This window comes from Centruroides vittatus, unplaced genomic scaffold, assembly GCF_030686945.1.
Source record: "Centruroides vittatus isolate TY-2023 unplaced genomic scaffold, ASM3068694v2 contig_388, whole genome shotgun sequence".
Lineage (NCBI taxonomy): Eukaryota > Metazoa > Arthropoda > Arachnida > Scorpiones > Buthidae > Centruroides > Centruroides vittatus.
Window position 1 is genome coordinate 1,489,462 of NW_027122204.1, and position 24,701 is coordinate 1,514,162.

The 24,701-nt window shown below is 29.4% G+C and overlaps 3 protein-coding genes across 4 annotated transcripts in view; 1 reads left to right on the forward strand and 2 right to left on the reverse strand.

The window, feature by feature from the left end:
- The window catches only part of LOC136975797 (tRNA (guanine(6)-N2)-methyltransferase THUMP3-like), a 38,847-nt gene extending 21,941 nt beyond the window's left edge, over positions 1-16,906 (forward strand). The window contains exon 8 of the mRNA XM_067270922.1: positions 16,714-16,906. Within this exon, the coding sequence (XP_067127023.1) occupies positions 16,714-16,767 (54 nt within the window). The 3' untranslated portion in view covers positions 16,768-16,906. The remainder of the gene's footprint in view (positions 1-16,713) is intronic.
- LOC136975795 (uncharacterized protein C12orf56-like) lies at positions 85-12,182 on the reverse strand. 2 transcript variants are annotated; one of them, XM_067270919.1, is made up of 13 exons: positions 11,759-12,182; positions 9,223-9,716; positions 8,943-9,155; positions 7,232-7,349; positions 7,103-7,158; positions 6,588-6,732; positions 2,833-2,936; positions 2,668-2,757; positions 2,053-2,194; positions 1,888-1,962; positions 1,739-1,816; positions 1,483-1,664; positions 85-767 (listed from the first exon to the last, which is right to left on the reverse strand). In XM_067270919.1, exons 1-13 carry the CDS (start codon positions 12,008-12,010, stop codon positions 614-616), a joined length of 2,103 nt encoding a protein of 700 aa, XP_067127020.1. In that variant the 5' UTR covers positions 12,011-12,182; the 3' UTR covers positions 85-613. The 2 variants fall into 2 exon arrangements, with proteins under 2 accessions (XP_067127020.1, XP_067127021.1); XM_067270920.1 differs by lacking the exon at positions 85-767 and having other exon boundaries at positions 1,489-1,664; positions 1,773-1,816.
- On the reverse strand, positions 14,967-19,359 carry LOC136975796 (TBC1 domain family member 25-like). Its single transcript, XM_067270921.1, has 5 exons — positions 19,107-19,359; positions 17,337-17,434; positions 16,926-17,062; positions 16,748-16,845; positions 14,967-16,672 (listed from the first exon to the last, which is right to left on the reverse strand). The coding sequence occupies exons 1-5, from the start codon at positions 19,158-19,160 to the stop codon at positions 15,140-15,142; spliced, it is 1,920 nt and encodes a 639-aa protein (XP_067127022.1). The 5' UTR covers positions 19,161-19,359; the 3' UTR covers positions 14,967-15,139.
- Positions 19,360-24,701: the final 5,342 nt, after the last annotated feature.

Genomic DNA, 24,701 nt, shown 5'->3' on the forward strand with positions numbered 1-24,701 from the left:
CTCATAACAGATGGCTGCACACAATTTTTAACTCTTGCTGAAAAAGTTACACAGCTTTTTGCAGGATTTTTTTTTAAATTTTAATTAAAAGTTATCTTTCAATACTAATAAAAACATTAAAGTTATCTTAAAGAGTTTAAATAACAATTTATTAGTGATGATAATGTCTGATAGTACTATATACATAATTTAAAAATTGCTTGAATTAATTATATATTATTTACATTATAATTATTTAAAAAATGTAAACCACTTGGAGATTTATTAGAAAAAATCCAGTCAATGTTACAGGAATTATTTTTATATCTAAGTTTAAAAAATTATTTATCTACACTTTGTTCTTTTTATTATGATTGAGCTAATTTTATTTCATAAACATTTTTTAAATTAAAAAAAAAATTAACAAATTTTACTTATTTATGATATGAAAGTTTATGTGCAGAACTAAAAAATAATTGAAGTATCTTACAGTAATTTAATTCATTGATTTACTCTTACTTTCTGTGCAAATGAATAAATAAACTAGGCTGAAAATATGAAAATGTAAATGGTAAAATCTCAAAATATTAATACTTCAAACTTATTTGTTTGTTACATATAAACTTTTAGCCTTTTAAAGTACAGTAATATATTGTGAAGGATATCGTGAATTATGCTTCATGTCCAGGACTTGTTGTCGAACATTTTCGACGAGAGTCAGAATATTTGGACGAACGGGATATTCATTCGGCACTTTTTGGCTAATTACTTGGCTGAAGATATAGTAACTATGAAAAGTAATGAATCATTTATCAAATCTTTTATCATATTTTACTTATAAATTAAATAGTTTCTATGTATTAATTGTGGTGTGTATGTATGCATATGCATTGCCCTACCATTAATATCAAGACCAAGGAGTTTTTTAACTCTTTTCACCATGTGGCAGTAAGAGGGCTTCTTATAGCAAGCCTATTATGGGTTCAGCCAGGCCCATAATAGGGCAGCCTGGTGGTGAGGGACGGAGCCTGACATATCTAGACGGACCAGCATCTGAAAAATTCTTGGTGCTTTTTCGACCCATCCAGATTCAATCCCCAGAGTGGTTGACTGCACGTTGACCACTCGGCCATCCAGCCATCCAAGATCAAGGTTTTAAACATATTTTACTGAGTTTGTTATCTTGTACTGAAATCTTTGGTGCTGTGATGGCCTTACTCTTTGCGGCATACTCGTCACCAGTTTTTTTTATAAATATGAAATTTTTCTCTATTCACCCTTTAACAAGGCCACTAGTTTAGCTATGTTCCTCAGACAGTCCTTGCATGCACACAACTGATTCTCTAGTCCATGCCAAAGATATTAATAGAAGGGCACTGTACACTCATAAGAGCATTTATGTATATTTTTTAATGACAAGCATGCATTGCCATATGAATTAAATGATAATTAATACAGTTTTATATTAGATATTTTAAAATGATATAAAAACTAGATTCCTACCGAAATTCTTCAGCATAATTTAAATGGACATGATCTGAGATTCTGGCAGAGTAACTAACTAATGTTAACAAAACAGATAATTGCTGATGGAGTAAAACACTTTTAGTCGGAGTGAGAATTTCATTATTTGAAGGAACTGTTAATACTAAAATCTGGCACATAAGTCTTGCAAGAAAATTCTCCTGTATTTAGAAAAAAGACATAATTTATTACTTAATAAATATTAATTTGTTTGTAAACACTTGTCTAATCTTACCAAAAATTGCTGATCAGATAAAACTTTCACTAACCATGGTATATTATAAGTTTTCTGGTTTGTGGTTAATTCCTTTTCCTGTATTATTATTATGTAAGTTTTATTGCTTTATTAATTAAATTAAAAACATACAAACAAACAAAAATTACCTGATAAGCGAGTTGAACAAATTGATAGAGAGCAGCAGTAGATGTATTTGTTAGTTCTATTAAGGACCTGATAAGCTAAATTAAAGATAATTTAATATATCTCTTAATGTTTATTATTTATCAGAAATAAGATAATACAAATTGTTTATTATTCTATATACATACAGGTGCTTCAGGTAACATTTCCCATTCTTCCGATAAAAGTTGTTCATGCGACGTGATGATATTTTGTACAATGTTCTGATAATTGGCCGGAATCCAAGGTTCACTAATTAGAATTGTTAATAGTTCCTGAGTCCTTTGAGCACTAGAATTTAAATGATTTAGAATATTATACATAAATCATAATTAATTTTAAGCAAATTTACTTTAATGTATTTAGTAAATTATTCTTCTAGTTCATGCTTGTTTTTAGATGTAGAACTTAGTCATGTAAAATTTAAAAAATAGTTTATTTAATTAAAATAATTTATACATAGTTTATAATACCAACATTATGCATTAAATATGAATGAAAGATGATGATTTTTTTATCTCTCCATTGATTTAAAATTCAATAATTCAGAAATAGAAATGATTACTTTAATACATCACTGATACAGACTAAAAGTAGAGTAATGCAAGTGCTATATTATATAACAATTATATAAAATTTTGATTTTATAGATATCCTCTTTCAAAGAAAACTTTAAAGTAAAAGTTTTTCTTCATTAATTGGATTACAACAGCATGGAATTAATAATAAAATTTTAAAAATAATGCTTTTAAATTGGTATTTACGCTTTGTTCGTTAAATGCCTGTTTCTCTCCGGTAACGTTTGAGTTTCTTGCAATGCCATTGACAATACCATTATAATAGAAGAGGCCAATCTATAGAAGTATTGAAAAATTAATCATTTATTTTATCTATTTTAATTAATTAGTAAATAATAAAATTATTCTTACTTTAATTTATCCATAATCTCTCCTACTGTAAAGGTTTTCAAATGGTTTGGTGTCACGACCAAAATTCTCAACCTTTCCACTATCGTTGGAAACAGGTGGGGATCCTGAAAGTTTTCAAATCGTGAGAACCTACCATTGAATGATATCATAATCTATCTGTCTACAATATTTGTATTGATTTTTCAGACGATTTCTAAATTTTACTGACAATAGAAGTAATAACCATGCATGTAAATATATTGCTTACATAGAAAAATATTTTGTGTACTTCGACAACGTAAATATTCATTAAAGTAATTCAATTATCAAATATAAAATTATTATTATTATGTTGACATTTAAGGAAGAGGATCAATAGATAAAATCAATAGTCTTTCTGGAGACAATTTTAAAATGACTAAAAAATCCATATTACATACTTCATATATATATATATATATATATATATATATATATATATATATCTGGGTTATATTTTTACATATATTAAAAGTTTATCTTATATTTCCAATATATTTTTTAAAATATTATTCAAACATCTAACAGATTTTGTTTTTCGTTTCATACACATTTAAACCATAGACCTTATCACATAGTTTTCATTTTCTGGATCAATCCTTGACTGCTATATCATTATTTTGTCTATAGCATACACGCATCAATACAGACAGCTGGGTGGCCAAGGCAGTTAAGGTGCCAACCTATCACTCTGGGAGATCTGTGATCGAATCCAGATGGTCAAAAAACCTAGGAATTTTTCACAGGTAATCTGTCCTGGATATATTGGGCGCCATCCCATATTATTCAGACAAACCTGTGATGAGTACAAATAAGAAGCCGTCTTAGTGTGTACAGGATGGAAAAGGTCAAAAATGAAATATTATAGCACTTATGTTAAGCCAAATACCACATAAATAATGTATATTTTTTTATTTCTTTCCATATACTTTCAAACTTAAAAATTTACAAAAATTCATCATGCAGTTTATGTGCTCTCCAACAGTCCTTGTTGTTTGCCATTGCTGCTTTGTATATAGAACAAACAGCTAAGTATAGAGCTTATATTAAATAGAATAACTTATTACATAAATACTACAGATTTTGTTTGTGTTTTCATACATTTTTGCACCAGACTTAAAAATCTATAAGAATTCTATTGGCATAGTTTGCATACTCTGGATCGATCCTTGTTGTTTGCTGCTGTTTTATCTGCAGCAGAATAGTACAAGTGTACTCAGAATGCTACTAAAACAATATAAAAACATCATTGGTGAAATAACTATTTAATATTAATATTTGTATTTCCTGTGTAAACAAACCTTGAGCATTAGTAACATTAATTAGACCCGTTCAATAAAACTAGCATTTCTATAACAGAAAATCAATTTATATAGTAGATAATTTATAAAATTAATTTGTCATTAATTTGCATGCAATATTATTTAAATTCAAACTTAATACAATTATTTCCAAGAAATATATATATATATATAAATTATATACATTTGACTATTTGCATATCTGTAAAATTATTAATTTATCCTTGAAAATATTTTAAGATTTGTGTTTGTAGATTTTTTGATTAATGGCATCTAATGAAACTAGCATCACGCCAAGAATAATTTTTTTTCTTTTTTTTTAAAGAATATAACACTCTTTCTAAGCAAAATCAATTATATCAACATGCATTAGCATTTAATCTGAACAATTGATCAAATTTTAATCTTGTTACTATAATAGCGTTTTCTTGTGAAAATCGAAATTTCTTTCCTTATTTTTGGGCTGCAATTTGAAAAAATTGTAGACCTATAAATTCCCATTGTCGTACGTCTGTCTGTCTTTACTTAATCTCGAGAACGGAGTTAGATAGATGACCAGCATGACTCTATTCTGACAGAAAAAGTATGATGTACAGGGACAAGCCACTACTAATTTGAGGTGGAGAGCATATATTTTAAAGTAAATAATTAGAAAATAACACAGAACGGCAAATAATTGCCCGTTCTGTGTTATTTTCTAACATTTAAACTATATTTTTAACCTAATTATATGGTTGGTATTATGAATCTATAGCTTAGGGCCTGACGTTTTTACATGTATCATTATTTGGTGGAGGAGAAGGGCATGTTATACGTTATGCTATAGGGCACAACAAATGTAAGTCCAGCCCCGAATTTATCTCATGGTTTAATATAATAGCAGAGATGACTGGTGTGGTTCTCTTCGAATTCCCAACAGTAGGCTTCAGCTTACTGTCTGGAGATCAGTTTTAATGGGCGGATATGTTGGGCCCGTCCCTCACATCGGTCCCCCATTGTGGGCTTGCCAAATCCACGATGGGTATGAATAAAAAAGCCTTATAGTGCCCATAGGGAAGAAAGAAGGGTTAAAAATAACACAGCAGAATATTTCAATAAATTAGCTCAGAATACATTGCTTACGTGACAATAGAAATAAGTACAATGAAACAAACAAGTATCTAGGAAACGTAACAAACAGTATAGACAGTAAAGGTCAATAATGTAAAAGTCGTAAATTCGAGTGAATAACATTAAAATATTTATATACGTTCACATCACTACATATTATATTACATCTTAGATCTATATTCGCCCAGGAATGGTGTAAAATCACGTAAAAAAATGAAAGAAATTCAAGTAAATTATAAATTAATGCGTCTCCCTAGAGATACCAAGAAAGGCAATTTAAATTAATCATGCCCCATTTATAATCTCAGTTAAGTGATCGATCGATCAATCTAAAGATCAATCTCGATTCGTTTCTATTTTTAAATCTAACTTTTACGAAGGCAGAGGCTCTTATCTCTCGAGTCCTACAACATTATCTCCCCCAGTTCGAATTGTTATTATAGAAGTATTGAGGTCTTTACGTCTACCAAAGCTACACAACATTAGATCGATACGTAGTGTACACTCGATATGATCGATAACCTTGACGATTTAATGTTTTATAATTGCAACATAGGTTAGATATTGGATAAAAGTGGTTAAAGAGCGTCTTCAGTTTAAAATTCATTCTGTGGTTTAATTTTCCCCTCTTGGCTCTTTAAATTATTAATCGCCCGAAAAATATCCCTGTAAATTAAATGTACGAGATAAAAACGGATGTAATTTGTATTCTTTACATACAACTTAACAGCGAGAATGACGTAGAATGAGCATGATGAGAATTATAACTAAGAAACTTGGGCAATATTCTAAAAATACAATATATATAAAATGCTGAGTGTATATAAACAGTAACGCAGTCCCTCCCTGATATTTAACGTGAATATAAATATATTAAAACTCATCTAAAAATGGATTGTGCCCACTAGTCTCCGAGTTGATAAAACCGCAAAACTCTGGTAATTTGGTCGCGGGTTCGGGCCTCGCCACGTGTAGTTTTCCGGGTTTTTTCACGACTCTAGCACCGGATTTTCTTCACGTTTCTAACACTTAAATATGGGGTAGTTTCCGATAGAAAGAACCCTGAAGGCACCCCCTTTGCAGATCTCCCGAAGCTCTTATTCCATCAATTCCGCTCCAATCCTAAGATTGGTTATACTTTCGGAAACAGTTCCAAAGTCTACTTCACTGTACCTAAGTGAGTAATGGGAGTCATCGTCCTACAGAGAGGGAGGATTCATTAACTAGAAAGGTTGATAGTTCAGTAATTGGAGCGTTCAACTGCTGTAAGCTCAATCATAAGAACCTTGACCATATTTTTATTCAATAAATACGTGAGCCACTCACCTTCCAAAATAGCTTCCTAGCCAAAGACGACCTCGTTAACTCCGCCTGAAAGTTATCCATTAAAACTCTCAATTGAGCCATATCATCTTGATTAATTGCATTTAGTTTACGGTATACGTCGAGAAGAATTTGGTCGAAGTGCTCTCTGCAATGTTAAGAACCCCATTAAAGAATTATTTAAAAGAGTAGATACATACACGAGGATGAACTCTGAACTTTATATTTAATATTTAATTAAAATATTATAATTAAAAATATATATATATATTGATCTTGAAAGCAATTAATCACGTGTTAAAGGCTCTACCAAGTGGCCTATCAACACGCAACGAGCTTGTAATCCCGTCGACACGAATGTTGATTTTCAAAGGGGGTGCAGCATTGATGACGGTGTCAACGTTCTTAAAACGGAACAACACGGCTCGTATTATTTTTCTATCAATTTGATATTCAAATTATAAACCTAAAAAAGGTCCCACGATTCATTTATAACCAATGATTTCCGTGATAAATACCTGTTTGATCCTTTGTTGAAATAAATTTGATCATTCTCCAGGCGAATCGTTAATTTCTAAATTTGAAAATAAATTCGTGTTTAATGGATATTTTTGGAAGAAATTTGGAAAATATAACAAGATACTCACCACTAATATCCTGTTCCAAGCAGCGATTAAGTGTCTAAAAATTGCCGACTGCGCTGTTAAGATGTATAAATGTAATTCGGACGGATGTTTAGGTGATTTCTTTGATTTATTAGTCGAACTGGAAATGTAATTACGAGTATATTTAAGGATATATTTTAATATATTAATTTATTAAGATAAATTTTCTATAATTAAGCTAATAATTTCCATGTATTTACTGGAAGTAAACCATTTTGTTTCGAGTTACGCTGGTAGTTCGGTGTATTATTATAAATTTATTTCGAGCATCGTTAATGGATGCAAGAAATGCTCTCAAGCATCCTCAATGGACGTAAAATGGATATAAAAATTCTTTAGCTGTTTAAGTGCATTCGGTTCGTCTAAATAGTGTACACTTTTGCGTCAAATTGACAGTTTTTCCGTAAGAAAACTGGAAGAATGATGTCAAATTGACGTAATATCGTCGAGTGTGGATGTGCGTTAAGAATTTTGACTTAACGTTGTCCAGTAGTCCGTGTAATGGGTAAATGTAGTCGAGTCAAATTAAACTAGAATCCTTTAACGAGCTTTGGATGGAGTGGAGTTAAATTAAATCTGTTTTGACGTCATTCTGTAAACAGAAATTACATTGTTACACTGAATAGAATTTGTTAAATATTTTATTTTCGTTCTAATTTAGTCCTGTTTCATTATATTAATGAATAAAATTAAATTTTTTTTTAAATTTAGTTTTCCTAGATATAGTCCCTATAATGAATCTAAATTAACAATAATTGGGATTTATATCTACAAGGTGGCCCACACTCAGTTAACCGATACGTCACTTGGATCGTGAGAATCAAAGAAATGTATAAACTTTAGAATGCTGTAAATTGTTTGCAGAACATGAAGGACCCCATTCGGAACAGATAGCTACAGTGTAACCTTTATATTGTAAATGATGCTTTTAGTATTAAGCATTGTCAAAATTGTGAAATTTACTTATTTTATAACAAATGAATATCCGAAAGAGGTATAATCTGCATCCATTTTATCCGTTTTCTATCCATTGATGATGCTCGAGAGCATATTTTGCATCCCATTCATATTATTAAGTGAACGAAATTCTTTTGTTTCAACAAAAAAAAAAAGATTAAACAGTAAAAAAAACGTTTCAAAATAATTTTAGTCTTTAACTGAATATATTAATAAATCTTCCTTTAAAAAAAGTGGATTTATTGCACAAAGAATAAATGCTGGCGTTCAATTGTCATCGTTAAAACAAACCAGAACGTATAATTTTACTGCTTGTGTCGAAAGAAAAGAATGTGCAGAACATAAAATAACCATTAAATCATAAAATTGGAGAGAGTTTGAATTGTTTTGTTGTAATAACATTTTTACGCATGAGTACGTTTTAGTTTTTTGCTCCAGATGATAAGTGATTTTTTTTATAATAACATAAAGCAGAAAAATGGATAGTGTGAGCGCCAGTTTCGTCCCGACAGATTACCAGATTGCTGATAACATTCTTTAATTAAATCTAGAACAAAAATTGCAGTTAATCCTCTACAATACCACTAATCGTTATAGTATTAGTCACGTGTGAGCATTATTCATCCGCACGAATGCTCGTTAAGTAGATTAATTGATGCATACGAGGGAGGAATTCGTGTAAATTTATTATTATTATTATTATTATTATTATTATTTTATAAAATTGTAAACTTACTCCTCCGAATTGTCGGATAAACTACGTCGATAGTCATGCTTCTTAATTAGGAATAAATGGTCTGCGTAATTTCCTAAAGCCGTCTGTGCACGACCCGAAGGTGATCTCAATTGTAAAGTGACGTCGTGATCTCCGGGTGATAACAGCTGTTGAGAGACCGGAGGCACAGAAATTGGCCTCTTGTGGTCGGTGACGTGTAAGAAACTGTGGTTCCTTTAAAAATGAAGGGTTTTTTTTAAGTAAGGGGGTGATTAATGAAGCGCTTAACTGTAACAATTACCTGAGGTCATTTCCTAGAAAGTTATCTTCGATGGGCGATACTATAGAGCTTCTATCCGTTTCTAACTCGGATCTAACTTTATATCTACTGAACAATAAAAGTTTTTTGAAGATGGATTTCCTGTGTTTCTTAATGTTAACGTCATCCGATGCTATTGTGACGTCGCTTTCGTGTATAGATTCCTGATGATCGTCTTCCGCTACGGGCTGCAAACCGCATTTTCTCCTCGATAATAAAAGAGACGATAAGAAACGACTCCAGTTCCATTTTTTTCGCGATTTCGATTCGGGTCCTGGATCTGAAGCGGATGATCCTTCGGCGGATCGTATGGAAGCACGTGATCCTGCATCCTCCCTGTAAGAGATGTCTGACATTTGGGATAACGATCCCGTTAACGATAGAGGAACCTCTCCATCTTCTTCTTTAGATGTTATTTTTATGTGCTGTACATTTTCTCTTTCTGCTCCCTTTAAAAATTCAGGATATTCGTTAATCTGTAGGGAGCAAACAATAGAAAATTAAGGTGCATGTTCTTCATCAATTAATGGATTTTTAAACTGTGTTAATATTAAATATATATATATATATATACTGTAATTAATACTAAATTCTCTCGCAAACTTTATCGCTTTTGTAGCTTTCTGTTAAATAGAAAATTCATGCTGATGGAATTATAATTAGATCTTAATTCTTTTCTATTAAGTGAAGTGTTTTAGTGGAGTAAGGCCAAAATAGTTCCGGTGATGCTCTTTTTTTAATTCGTTTAAATACGGAAAATCGCTCTTTAATTCGATTTTATTAACGTCATTCACACGGGAATAGATTTAAAAAATCATTTAGAATTTACGATAATTTAATCTAATTTATAAAATTGTTAAAATTTATAGTAGAAAATTTGAAATTTTATTCGAAATTGGCTCTTCTCAATTTAAAGATAGGCAAGATTGAGATTATTTAAGACAGTAATAATCCGAATTTTAAATTAAAACTCACGAAAAAAATTAAAAGTAAGAATTTATTTTCTTTTTAACTAAATAAAAATAATTTATAATATTTTTAATAAAATTCTTAGAGATTTTTCTGATTTAAAACAAATTACTCATCTCCGCATCTCGAAATTTCTCCTAGAAAACTCTTAAATTTCTAAGTTATTTTGTGCTTATCGAAAGATAAATTTTATATTATTCGATGCCAAATTAATAAAATCTTTAATTCCGGGTTATAAATTCTAAAAATACGGGTCAAGTTTTTTAAAACGAAGTTACTATTATGGGCGGTTTAACAAGGCAGCACTCGTTTCACTGCTCCATATATGAATGGGAAGTGATATAAATCTGTAATTTCCTTTAATAACATGGTGTTAATTGTATTTAAATTGGTATAAGATGATCAGAGATCGTATATTAAAAGAAATGATTAACTTTCTAAATCGATGCTGTTCTATGTTTGGTATCTGAGGCAACAAACACTATGGCAACGGAAAACATTTAGCTTTCGAATAACCATACAAAAATTCGAGTAAATATAAAATTACAATATCTAGAACACCCGTTCGATTGTGTGATCTTCTTCCCTCTTTGATGAGTAGGTAGATCATTAATAGGCTACCTTCACATGTGCTGTGTCCTATATTTTACCATCCAGGGTCATCACGTATATCAGAATGACACGGTGCTCATCATTGATGGGTCAAGGATAAGTCAAAGTAGGACAGATCGCTTTATTTATAATTAAATTCGTTTATATAGGATATTTTCGCTTAAAAACAAGGAATTCACTTCGCATCATTAAAATTAATGTAAATTTGTATCTGTTACATTAAACTACTTTTTACTTTAGAGAGAAAACTCGAAAGGTCGGCTTTCCTGTATAGCTACCGAGATCGCACGATAAGCCAACTTTACAGGATATGAACCTGTTTTCGCTGATTTTTCTAAAAATTTTATAGATTTTTCTATGAAAAAAAGTATTAAAACCGTATTAAAGTACGTTGAATGTCAATTTTGTAGAAATTGGTCGATTTATTTAAATATTCTATAAAAAAAAAATAAATAGATTTTAAAACGTTGGATTCGACCTATTCAGAACTCACTCTCAGCATTATATAACTAAGGAAAACTTTAATAATTTATATAAAGTTTATGTAAATATTAGAAAGGTTACTTTATCATTATGATGTTTTCATTCTTTAGAAGAATTTTGCGTAATCTTGATAGACAAAGTTGACATTACCTTAAGTAACTAGAAAGGAAGGCTGTCAGCATCACCTGCTCTCTATGGACGATTTTCCTTTCAGTTATCTTACATAACTGCCTTTTTAAACATAAAATCTTTAAAAAGGGAGAGAGATATGTAAGAAAATGCAGAAAAGAATTACAGAATCAACTCGAAAGAGCACTCCAGACACGTGCAAGTGGGTATTACTCATGTGAAATTCAAACAAAGCAAAGTAGGTTAGTCGTATTTACTTAGCTGCCGATAACCGTTATGAGGTGCAAAGAAATTTATTTTACGATTAGATACGATTAAAACTTACCACTTCCAACCTGACGACATCTCCCAGATGCACAATAAGTATTAATTCCGTGGGGGGATTATCGGTGACGTAAACGTGTTCGTCAGTGACCACCACGAACCTGAAAGTCGGTTGTTTATCGTAACTCGAACTGACTACACAAGGCTCGTACCAGGAAACTTGGCAATATTCTTGAGCTAAGCATTTTTGCAAGAAGCTTTCCAATCTCCCGTTCTTGCGAATCCATCCATAATCACGTGCGTTCGCTGCCATGTCTGCTTCTACACTGACTTCTTCCAATCAATGATAGACTGTCAACCTTTTGTGTACTTTCGTCGAAACGGAAGTGACGTTGCCACCTGCCGTGACGTTATATCTTCGTTTCGGGTAGAAAATTACCCCCTATTTTCCCTAGAAAATCTGGCTAACGTGGTAGTAAACTGAAATTTTCTCCTTGAAAGTAACTATTTCGGTGTGAGAACTTGTAATTTTTTCTATATTGCATGCTGTGAAGTTCCCACTAAGACGTTTAATGATCGTAAATTAATAATAATCAGTGTTTTTACGTCTTACTACGTAATTATGTATGGAAAATAAGGAAATTTAGCGTGTAAAATACATAATATTCGGCTCTAAAACCAAAATTTCAAAGGCAAGACTTCGATTTTTGTATAGGAACCGACTCTGTATACTAAATTTAAAAATTTTATTTAAATATTTTGCAATTATATCAAAGAAATTTACTATATTTAAGGCTTACATTGATAAATGAATGTATAAACAAGCTACATCTGCTCATTAAAGCAGCTGCATCCAAGTTACAAAATAATGTTTTTAAGGCTTATAATTAAAAAAATAACAGGGAATTTTCGTTGAATTTTCACTAATTTTGTTGTAAAATATATTAACCGAGCCGTCTAAATATAAATATTCTTCTAATTATAATATAAATGAGAGAAAAATACTACGAAATGCCTGATAAACTTTCTCTCACGCATTTTGCTAGAAAACTGGGTCACGTGTTTACGATTTAAATTTTTGAATTTTTTTATCAAGTCATCTCGCCATCTGGTGTGCGAAGTTGGAAATAATTTTATAATTATTAAAAATAATAACACTAGTGAAGTGTTATGCAGTCGTCGTGCATTGCATTTTAGAAAATAAATAAATAATCGATTTATTAGCTTATAAAGGGTATAATAATAAATTTTTATTATAATTTAATGGAATATAATTATCTAGTGTCGCGACTGCACGTGATAGTGTTTTATACGATAGCCTAAAAATTATAACTGTAGTAACTTCCGTTTCCGGTTTGGATTACTCTGAAAATATATTATCTTGTGTAAATGATAAAGTTTTTGGCACGGAAATAGTCTTTATGTGTTAAATTTTTAATTATTAAACTGTAAAATAACTCTTCTTCAATTTATGTATTAGTTAGGAAATTATATTATATTGTTTTATAAAGTTATATGCCAGAAAAAATATCAGATATAATTACAATGAAGTGATGGTTTCTCAATAATGCTGATTTCAATAACAATTTACACGTGTACACAAGGTCAGGCACGTAAGTTTGTGCATATGTGAATGCTGTGACTGAACTCGCTTAAATGTACAGTACACGTATACGTACTGTATACATAAGAGCGTACATACATCTAGGCACAAGTATAAATATATCTTGCTTAAATGCATGTATATATGTACTGCGTGCGTACTGTACTGTACATACTATACGCTCGATAATTCGAACCATTTTTCTTAAATTTTTCAGCCAAATTACTAGATTATGTTTTTAATGTATGACAAATTTGTAATATTAATATGTATTAACGAAAATATACAGTAAAACCTGTATAAACCGGACTCGCACGATACGAATATTTATTCCGGTTTGGCAGGTTTCCGTTTTGAACAGGTTTCTTTTAATACAGAAAATCGCTCCGTCCGAAGAATTTTTCCCGTTTTGGCAGGTTTGTTTTATTAAGCTTCCTTTTTGAACAGGTTTTACTGTATATACCAAATACAGTATAAAATATAATGTATTTGTTATTTAATCAGAACTTTATACCGTACCGTTATTAATTCGGATTATTGAGAGTGTATTGTATGTATGACTGTACAAAATGGAGATGTAGAAAGGTTTATACAAGCATATACAGTACAAAAGACATTCAAATCAGACACATAAACACACACATACACATACAAGACAGACAAATACATGTGTACACGCAACAAGAGAGACACATAGCCTACACACACATAATAAACATAACATTTAAAATTCCATTTATGTAAACTTTTCTGGAATTGTTACTAATTATATAGAAAATTTCTAAAAAAACAAATCGAGATGAAATTTATTTTCCTTTGATAATATATCTATAAAATTGCTTAATATGTAATTTTGGCCGTTTAAAGTCGATCTTTACACGATTCAAAGTGATAATTACTAATTATAACCCCATTGATTTCAAATAATATCATAGATCAGATATATCCAATAAAGGACATTTTGTAATTGCAATTTAAGTCGACCTCTGAACAACGGCCATTGATGGGAACATAGAAAAATGGCCGTTGTTTGCAGGTTAATTTGTACAACTTTTTTTTCAGAAACAAAGTTCCAGGAAAAATTGGCCGCCATTTATTGGAGGTTTTACTATACTTAGGCTATATGATCTAATATTAAAGGAACATTATTATTGAGTAAACAAATCGCTATTCGCATTACATCAGAGAACAATCGATAGAATTTGCATTGTTATAGGAAAGCGATTTTCTTCACGCGAGACGTGTCCTACTTTCGTATTTTCTAAGCAGAAATCATTCGGTTGAAGGATTTCATTACTTAAAATTCCTCTCTACTAAAGTGTTTACCTATATTTTTCTTAATTATAACTGCTTAATTTAGATAACAATCCATCTAAAACATCACTTTAAATATTTTTAAACTGATAATTTCTCACTCCGTCAATAGATAATCAATACCGTCGCCATCGTTTTAATCATAATTAAGTTCCATTTTATCGCATTAATTCTTCGATATATGAATTTAAGACTATTTTACGTAGCGTTTTTATCAAATATTCTACTATGGAGAAAATAATTGATAAAAGAACGTCCTTCCAAATATAAATTTAAATTATTTACCGTTATAAATGCCCGTAAAATATTATTTAGTAAGTTTTATATAATTAAACTTGATTTTGTTCGAAAATAAAATGATTAAAAACAGTTTTATTGCTCTTCTTTAACGAATACCAGACCGATCTTGTTAAATAATGCTTATTTTCTTTTACAATTAAAAAAATTCGCGAATATTATGTACATTATGAACACATCTCTCTTCATTAAAAAAGGATTCTGTACAAAAAATATACAGGTACATAATTAAGATCTGATATTCCATATTGTGTAATCATCAGAATTCTCTTGCCATCTGGACTTTAAATATTCCGCGAAAAGACTCCTTGCCTTACTCAATACCCTCTGTACATTATGCTTCCTTACCAGCTTATCAAAATGCATAGCCATATCGTTATAGTCCATCTGTTTGGCTATAATAACGTCCCTATGCTGGAGAAGGATGGTTAGGCAGAGGAAGAGAAGGAAAGGATTCCCTCCCGCTAAATCCTGAGGATCGGGTAATGTAAATCGATCCCTGCAAGATAAATCAGTCATTCCCGAATCTATGAAGGCACATTTTTCTTCCAATAAAGTGTAATCGCCCGAATTGCTTTCTTCTTCTGATATGTAACCTTCGCTAGCCTTCGATGTAGGAGGATAAGTATTGAAGTAATCGTCGTAACGTCCGCTGGAACTTAAATCGTTACGTAGACAGTGATCTAGAGAAAATCGCCTCCTCCTAACACCTTCCAGCAAACAATCGCAGGAATGTGTTGTTAAGCAGTTCGTAACGTGGTTCCTTTCGTCGCTATCTAAAACAGTACACTGACTTTCGCAGAAATGTTCCTTCCATAACGCATCCGAGCTGTTGTTATCGTCGTTACTATTGCCGCTACTCTCCACGGCGGTTTCGTAACCGCTGCTGTGTCTGCTTCGTTCGTCAATTGTCAAAGAAAGAGAGAAGTCGTCAACCTCACTCAACGATACTTCACTCCTAGATGTAGGTGGAAGCGAACTCCATAACACCTCCAACATATGTAACGCATCATCAAAGGCGAATTCCCTTTTCAGTTCGAGTAGCAGCCACCGGTAACAGAAAATGAGATCCGTAGCACCCTGTTTCTTAAGGTAACGATGAAATTCTGGATCGTAATGCTGAAGAAGTAAGGAGAGATGATTAAACTTCAGCATCATCGATCGGCCATCGTGGTCAAAGTTACTTTTAAGCCGCTCCATTAAAGAACAAAAGCAGAGATACGTGTGTCCTTCGTGCTTCATGACCACCAATAATGGAGAAACAATATCGCTCATCCCCTGACAGTAAGAAACGGAGGGATGAGTGAGCGCGTACGTTGTTAATATATTAAATAGGGATGTTAAATTTTTATTATCGCTTCCGGAATAAAATTTATGAGTCCTATCGGTGCGTAGAACGTCCTTCCAAACATTATTACTCAGACGTTTCGCTTCGTCCGTTAAATGATCCTGCAAACGAGTCCAACTGTCTCGGAGTTTTTCATACTCTTCGTTCTTCCTAGCTAAATAAGCCAGCTGTTCCGATTGGCTGAGATTTTCGCTGTAGACATTTAAAATGTGCTTCCAGACGACAGATCGAAGAGATGGTTCGATGCCACCCTGATAAACAGACAAGCGTAGTTCTTTCGGCCGAATCAAGCGGCCATCACTATCAAAATAAGTATGGAATTCCGTATTGTTCATAGGATTCTTTTGATTAGTTCCAGGGTTGTTATCGTTTAAGTGAAAGGCCTTCTGCAAGAACGTGAAAGTCTTTTCCATCTGCAATTTAAGAAGTAGATATTAAATATTTATTTTCACAGGAGATGACGCCAGTGAAGAATGAAGGATACTTACTTGATTCAAGAAAGAATTAGCAAGTGAAGATTTTAGTCCAGAATCGGAGGAAAGAAAAGGCACGTCAATTGGAGCGATTATGTCCCATTCGTCCAAAGCTGTGAGGATGATAATGTGATAAATACAAATATCTTAATAAATTAACGGCTAGAATATTAATTAGTTACAAAGTTAATACCTTTATCTCGTGGAAGAGTTTCGATTCTTAACTGAAGAAAAGGGTGAGATGCTGCGGCAAATGCGGCATCTAAATCCCAGTCGGAAGCCAAAGGAAGATATTCAGAATTTCCCATCATATAACTGATGTTAAAATCCCTAATTATCGAAGAAAACGAGATTATTCGATGATTCGTTAATTCAAATTTCAAAATTTTTCAAATGGAAATTATTTTTAATCCGATTCGTCTTTTTAAATTCAAAAAGATTTTAAATGTATTAGTTCATTGGACAATATATCCGGAATTATCCAATCGTATGACGATTCGCTTATGACGTGTTTCTATCGTAACAGAAAAGAAACTCGTTGTGTGCGATCATAAAAAAAAAACTTCACAAAACAATAATAAAGTTTAATAAATTCGACACGAACCCTTCTATGTCGTAAATTTTCGCCAGAAGTGACTGCAACATATCAAAAGAAGTAATTTCGGGGTCGACACTAAATTTCCTTTCGACGTGTGGCGACATCTATAAAAGAAAATTACAGTTAAAATCGATTCCCATAGTGTTAGGAGGAAAAGTAATAATAATTAAAACATAATGAAGAATATGATGATCGAAAAATTTTATTTTTGAAAACTGGCGAGACAATATGACTCACATAACAGATTTTATAATCGAATATTACACAGGACATCTTTAGATTGCAGATAAAACTTTTGACTTTGCTTAACCTGAGATTAAATGTCGGATTTAGCCAATCACGGCTCGATAACACGTTCCTATGGAGGTTAACAACCAATAGAGTCCAACAATCTTTGGAATTTCAAAAAATAATGCATCGCCAACGCCTTAACAATTTCTTCGTTGAATGACCATTAAGATCAGATGCCAGCTGAGAGCCATTCTTTAGAAAAAAAAACCAGTCACTTCCTTCTACATACACTTTGACCTGTGAAAGACCCTGGCCTACATTTCATTGTTTTAATCATCTTAATGATTTTTTTTTTTTCTATTTTATCTGAGGCTTTTAATGGGTATCACAGAGTCCGGAATGATATTAAGACTAATCTGAATATCGATTCTGATTTCGAAGATATGCTTTCTTTAAAATAATTAATACGTTGTATGGGTTCAAGTGTTTAATGTAGAGATAAGCGGAGTATAATTATTTATGGATCCTATTTTTAGGAGAGACAACATTCTTATGTACAGAAATTAATTATTGATAAATAAGGAATTTTTATTTGGCTAAATAGGTCAAAAAAATGATAAATTGTGTTAAACATTTATTAATATTCTTAAGAAATTAGGCTATGTAGTTCAAAATCCTATTATAATTCCAAACTGTCCAATTAAAATATTCCTGTACAGGTTTTTTTTTTTTATTGTTATATAACTTAATGTGTTTTCATAAATCAGGACAATAAAATTATAATTTCTCAATTAATATTTCTTATATAAGTATAAATGTATGCTCTTAGATATATATATAAATCTAAATGTAATTAAATTGTAATATACAGGCCTTTCTAACCTTTAATTTTTATATACAAATATAAACCCTTTCAATTAAATTACTGTTCTGATTATATTTAATATATAAAATCAGAACAGCAATTTAGTTTACATAATATGCACTTTTATATATAGAATTTCTGTATTCGTGTAACAACATATTTAAGTAGTTATTTTAATGAAGAATGCCAAACTAAGTTACATATATATATATACATCTTAATTAAGAACATATGTAGTTTTTTATACTGTGTAGACCAGTATATACTATAAATGTATACACATGTAAGAAACTGTACGGTAGTTAGACAGCATTTCCTGGGGAAATACATTATCTGGTTGGGTGAGTTTAGAACATTTTTAACGACCCAAGCCGGAAAAAAAAAAATTCGACCTAAATATTTACTATATTACTAATAAAATTTCTATAATATTTAAGCAATTATATTTATTTCGGCGTGGTACGTGTATACAGAACTATGCGCGTTTCAATGCTATATTTAAATGGAGTAACATCGGATGAACAGCTTGTGTAATTGACACATAACATTCTTTCGATATCTACGCGTGTATAAGATATATTATAAAAATTGAAATAAGTAAAATTTCGAGTTTAATACGGTAATATTCATTGATACAACAAAACATATGCGAGTTTATATATAGTTAAATGAATGCTTACCTGAACTCGAACACGAATAGCTTCGCCGACATGATATCCTAATATGCCGGACATAGTGTCAATTAATAACCATTACATCAGAAGAGTATCAACTGTCGAGGTTTCCTAGATGAACAATTCCTTCCCAATGAGGCAAAGACACAAAATTGTCTTTTCCATCCATTTTGTGACGTCTTGCTTTACGTCAGTCGTCTACGCAGCCATCTAGCGGATAGATAACAATGACGTAAATGCCATCCTAACCAATGCTAACCTGTACGAGATATTTAGAAATTAAAATTGGAGTTATATTATTTTATTAGTAATAACCATAAACGAAATTAATTTTTGTAATATAATCTTCGTTGTATATATATATATTTATTTATTTATTTAAAATGAACAATTTCGAATTTAAATTTTTTTTGTTGGCGGCAGTTTTTTTACGTTAAAGGGTTATATTTTGTTAAAAATCGATAGGAATTTTCTTTATGTATTAAAATACCCTTCAGTATCTGAAACGAATGCTGTTTAATTTATTTTAATTATTAAAATGAATTTGTCTAAGCGATTCTTTAACGGCGCATCTGTATTTTGTTGCAATTTTATTACTACAGTTATAGATATTTTATGATTATTAAGTTAAAACAATCGTTTAACTCGCTAAAGAACGGACATAAAATGTAGGAATTTGAAATTATAACGTTCCCAATTACAGAAAATATCCTCAAATATAAAATTTGTATTTAAATTTCGAGTAAAGAACAAGTACCGTATTACCTTACTAAACATTCAATTTCCTTATCTACAAAAAGTAAAAATGCTTACATATTAAGAGGCGGAAATTTTGTTATTGCTGATATTTATTCTTTTGTTAACAAATTTTTTTAATAAGTTATGAATAAATTTAATGACAATGAAGATAATAAACTAGATTTTAATCCGTTAAGGATTAACACTCGATAGGGATAATGTTTCCGATTTAATCAGGATTGAGATATCCTGTTAACGTATATTTATAATAATTATATTATCAGTTAAAAATTGTAATTAATAAGATAATTCTATTTAATTTTATAATTTGATAAATTAAATATTGATTGTAGATCTTAAAATATAAAGGCTACGGTATAATATTTAAAATATATATTTGAATATTATATTGAGTGTTTGGATATTTATCAATGTGTTAACATGGCTCTAACATTAAACAGATTTTATAACGTTAACGTGTACAGAATGACAATATTCTATTTTTAAAATTCAATATTTATACAAGACTTTTATGGAATTTTATATTGAAAAATAATTATAAGCTTATTTACTTTAATCTAAGCGAGTTTGTAAATTATAATAATAAATTCTGACAATTAAATTTTAGCAATAATTACTTATAAATGAGATTTTCCTTCATTTATATATGAATATATTAATTACAACATTATAATAGCGCTGTTGTATAGTCAGTCGGTACATAATTATCTGAACCGACGGTGCGTATAATAACATGCAAAATATTTAGAAGATTAATTGTGAATTAATTAGAGATTTTTAATGAAGTCTGTTTAAATTTTTTTTTAAGTATCGCGTATTTTATATCGATGCATAAATATAAAAGTACGAGAAATCAACAGATATGTATACCAAAAGTAAAATTATCTACATATAAACCATTGTTTGTATGTTAAAAAAAATATATAGATTTTGATTAAAAATCCATGGTTACAGACATGTTGCAAAATAATCAACAAAACAATAATTGTGATATGGAGAAAAAGACAAAAATTCAGATATTGTATCATTTTGATCTTTAAAATAATAAGACTTTTAAAATATCATTAAAATTATCATCCTTACAATTAGCTTACAATTACATAAATTAATTTATTCGTTTCTTAAATGCCAAATTTAATTCATTTTTAATATAATTTCAAGACTATATAATATCTTACAACATTTTGTTTGATAAATGCAAGCCTATTTATGTTTCTTCCTCTTCTATATCAATATTTCAGATACATATACTTGTTTATACTTGATACATGTGAGAATTTTATTGAGTTCATCAACCTGTTGAACAGTAGGACTATAATAAATGAAAAGTTTTATATCCTGATTATTATCTCTAGTTTATGTTTATTCTCATATAAAATCTTCTTAGTGATTTTATATAATAATAATTCCAACCTTTTAAATTAATTTATTGAATGTTTGCATGAAGATTTAAAGGATTTGATTCTAAAAATAGAACAACCTCAAGTTCAATTTTTGGATCATTTATTTAGTCAAGATTAATATCTAGGACTATTACTTATTGAATCTGATAGACACAATTGATAGAAATTTCATCATTTAATGTATGTACTTATTATTAATACATTACAATGCACAGGTGTTAAGTTATATCATTAAAAAAAAGTTGCATTTTTATTAATTAGATTATCGAAACATTTTAAAATTAATTGTAAATATTTATAAGTTATTCTTGATTTTTTTTTTAAATAATTATTTTTAAATACAGACAATTATATCTGAAATATCCTACTTATAGTCGTTTAATCTGTTTGTTAAAATCTCATCTTATCTGTATTTAGAAGGTAGTAAAGTGATTAACTCGACCCGTGAACGCATTATCAATTGCATACAGAATTTTTCTCGAGTTATTTCATAAATGAGATTGCACTGTCCTGATATATATCACTAAGGATAAAAAAGACCTGTCCTAATATTATCTTAACAATAGATGGATTGGCTACGTGATGCGAAACTCGTAAATCTTTCGAATTATTTAAACTCTATAAAAATATTAAATCGTATAAAAATTCAAATTTGTATATACTGCTACGTGTCAGTTTAAAAAAAATCACTTAAAAATTATGCGAATATATTTCACCTGTTCATGAAGATAGAACTACATATGCACTTAAATTTTATATCAGTTTTTAAAGTTTTAATATTGTATAAAAGAGATGATGATTACAAGTTAATGCTCGTTAAAACTGCTATAACGTGAATGAATTAAGCAGTAATTCATATTGTATTATTCAACGTAAATTTTCTACAATATTGGACAACAGTTATATTGTAATATATTAAAGATTCATAATTTAAATTTTAAAAATAATTTAAACAGTATTTTTGAACATTTATTAAAGAATTTCAACGATAATTTAGAAATGTTCGATTATTTGAAGTACTTTAAAACGTTAATATTTTTCACTGAAATCAAAGATTTAAAGTATTATAATTTTTATATTCTATCATTTTAATATCAGAAAATGATATTCGAAATTATCAAGCCTAGAATAAAATCTAAGAAATGTTACTCATAATCATTAGACCTTGACTAACATTTTTTGAAAAAAATTCTTTCAATTTATCTCTTAAATCGATTTGTCCTTAATATTTTACTTTTACAAATTGCCATTGCAAAATTTCAAATTATTTAGAGAGAATTTACAATTAAAATAATAATAATAATAAAATGTAAGCAATTTTTATTTTGGTCGATTTAACAAGAATTTGAACTAATTATAGATCTGTATTTGCTTATGTCTTGCAATTCGTTAAATTAAACTGGATTGTAGGTCAAAGTAGTAAGCTCGTTAATTTGTTGTAAGTCTTTCAGTAGTCATATGACACAGGAGATGCACGTGGCTGATTCAGTTTAGATGTTTAAAAGCTGTTTACTGCAGTAAAAGATATAAATTTCTGGTAATAAACAATAAACTCGAAGTTGATAACGTAGCGGGTAAAAATTATTTTATTTTTAAACGTTTCTCTACTGTTAAAAATAGTAAGAAAGGTACATACTGTATACACTGTATATACTATTGTTTTACACTAAAATAAAAAACAAAATTGATCTATTTTTAAATATAAAATATTTATTTCTTGAAAATTGTTTAATTTATAATTTAAAAATGTTTAAAATTAATTTTTAATTGGCTTATTTAAAATTTATAATATAAAAGTTACATTAATATCCAATCAGATGAGTAAGAATTCAAATAATTGAATTCAAGCAGCATATTGGTTAATTTGAAAATTACATTAACGCGTGATTGGGTTATTTAAAATTCAAATATTCAAAAAATAAACAGTGTTTAAATTTAAATTCTAAATTATTAGTATGGTTAAAATTGTATTTTAACAATATATTTAATTCTATAACAAATTTTGTTATTTTTTAAAGACATATTTAACAATAAATTATTATTATTATTTATTTCTGTTTATCATAATTAAAAGCTTATAGAATTTATTAAAGTAAAATTAAGAGTAAAAATAATCAGGGTAAGAGTGAAGAAAGTATTGAAGTAAACATGTTTATTTATTTGATATACAGTCTTAAAGATTACAAATAAATAATCTTCTTAACAAATTATCTCTTGTGTACAAATTCCTTTAGATCTTTAGCAAAATTTTACGAAATTTTTAACTGTTTTCGAATGATTTATTCTATTAAAAATTATAAATTTTTTGTGTGAACTTTACTTTCAAATGGAAATTTTATTATTTTTTTCTTTTTTATCATTTATATGGAAATTTAAAATGGATCTAATCTTGGCCTTTCATCAATCATTCAGGTAGAAAGGTCGAAATATTTTGATAATTTATATATTTTTTAAAATTTTAATTTAATTATTTTTTATATAAAAGTGATAATAATAAATATTACATTATTATCCCTTTTATAAAATATTTTAAAAATAACGTATTAATTTTATATTATTAAACAAAATTTATTTACTTTTTATCCAAGGTAAAAGGAAATTGAATTAAAAAATTTTCAAATATTCAAAATTTAAATTAACGTATTTATAGTGAAATCTACCAATCGGAATTTTCGTAACAGCGACGTCATTAACGGTTTAATTAAATTTAAATTTTTAAATATTTAATACGAATGATTTTGATTCGTTTAGTTGAATCTGGCTCAGTTTTAACGAATTTTTTTTTTTTTTTTTTTTTTTTTTTTTTTTGTTTAATGAGATGATTTTAAATGCGCAATTTTAAAAATCTGATAAATTTAAAAATAACAATAATAACAATTTAAACTAAAGTCTTATAAGATAATTGCCGAATGTACTTGTAAAGGATAAATTTTATTATCATTCTGTCTCGAATTCGAGTCACCGACCCAATATCAGTACACGATAATGTAATCGTCTGAGATTGGGTTGTATCTATATATGTTTTTCAGTTTTTTGGAATTTTATTTTAGCTCATAACAAAAACTCTTATAAGAATACGTTAAAAAACTACTCTTATAAATAATTAACAACGTGATTTATTATAGAAAACATTAAGGCAAGAGTTCTTTAAGATAAAGTAATAATTTTTCTCATTATCCTGTGGCTGCTGAATGGATCTCTCCTCCTCGATGGCATCATCTTGGATGTAGTCTCAGGGAAGAGATGAGGGGGGAAAAACATTGCTAACATCTTAAGAATGCTATTATAGTATTTCATTTTAGTTTAAAAAATCTTTATTATTTGATAAACGTTATAAATCTGATCTCGTGATTACACGTGATAGAATACGTGAAATCTGTTTCTAAGGTTAAAAAATTGAAAATGAAACATTTAATATGAAAAGATAAGTGAGATTTTT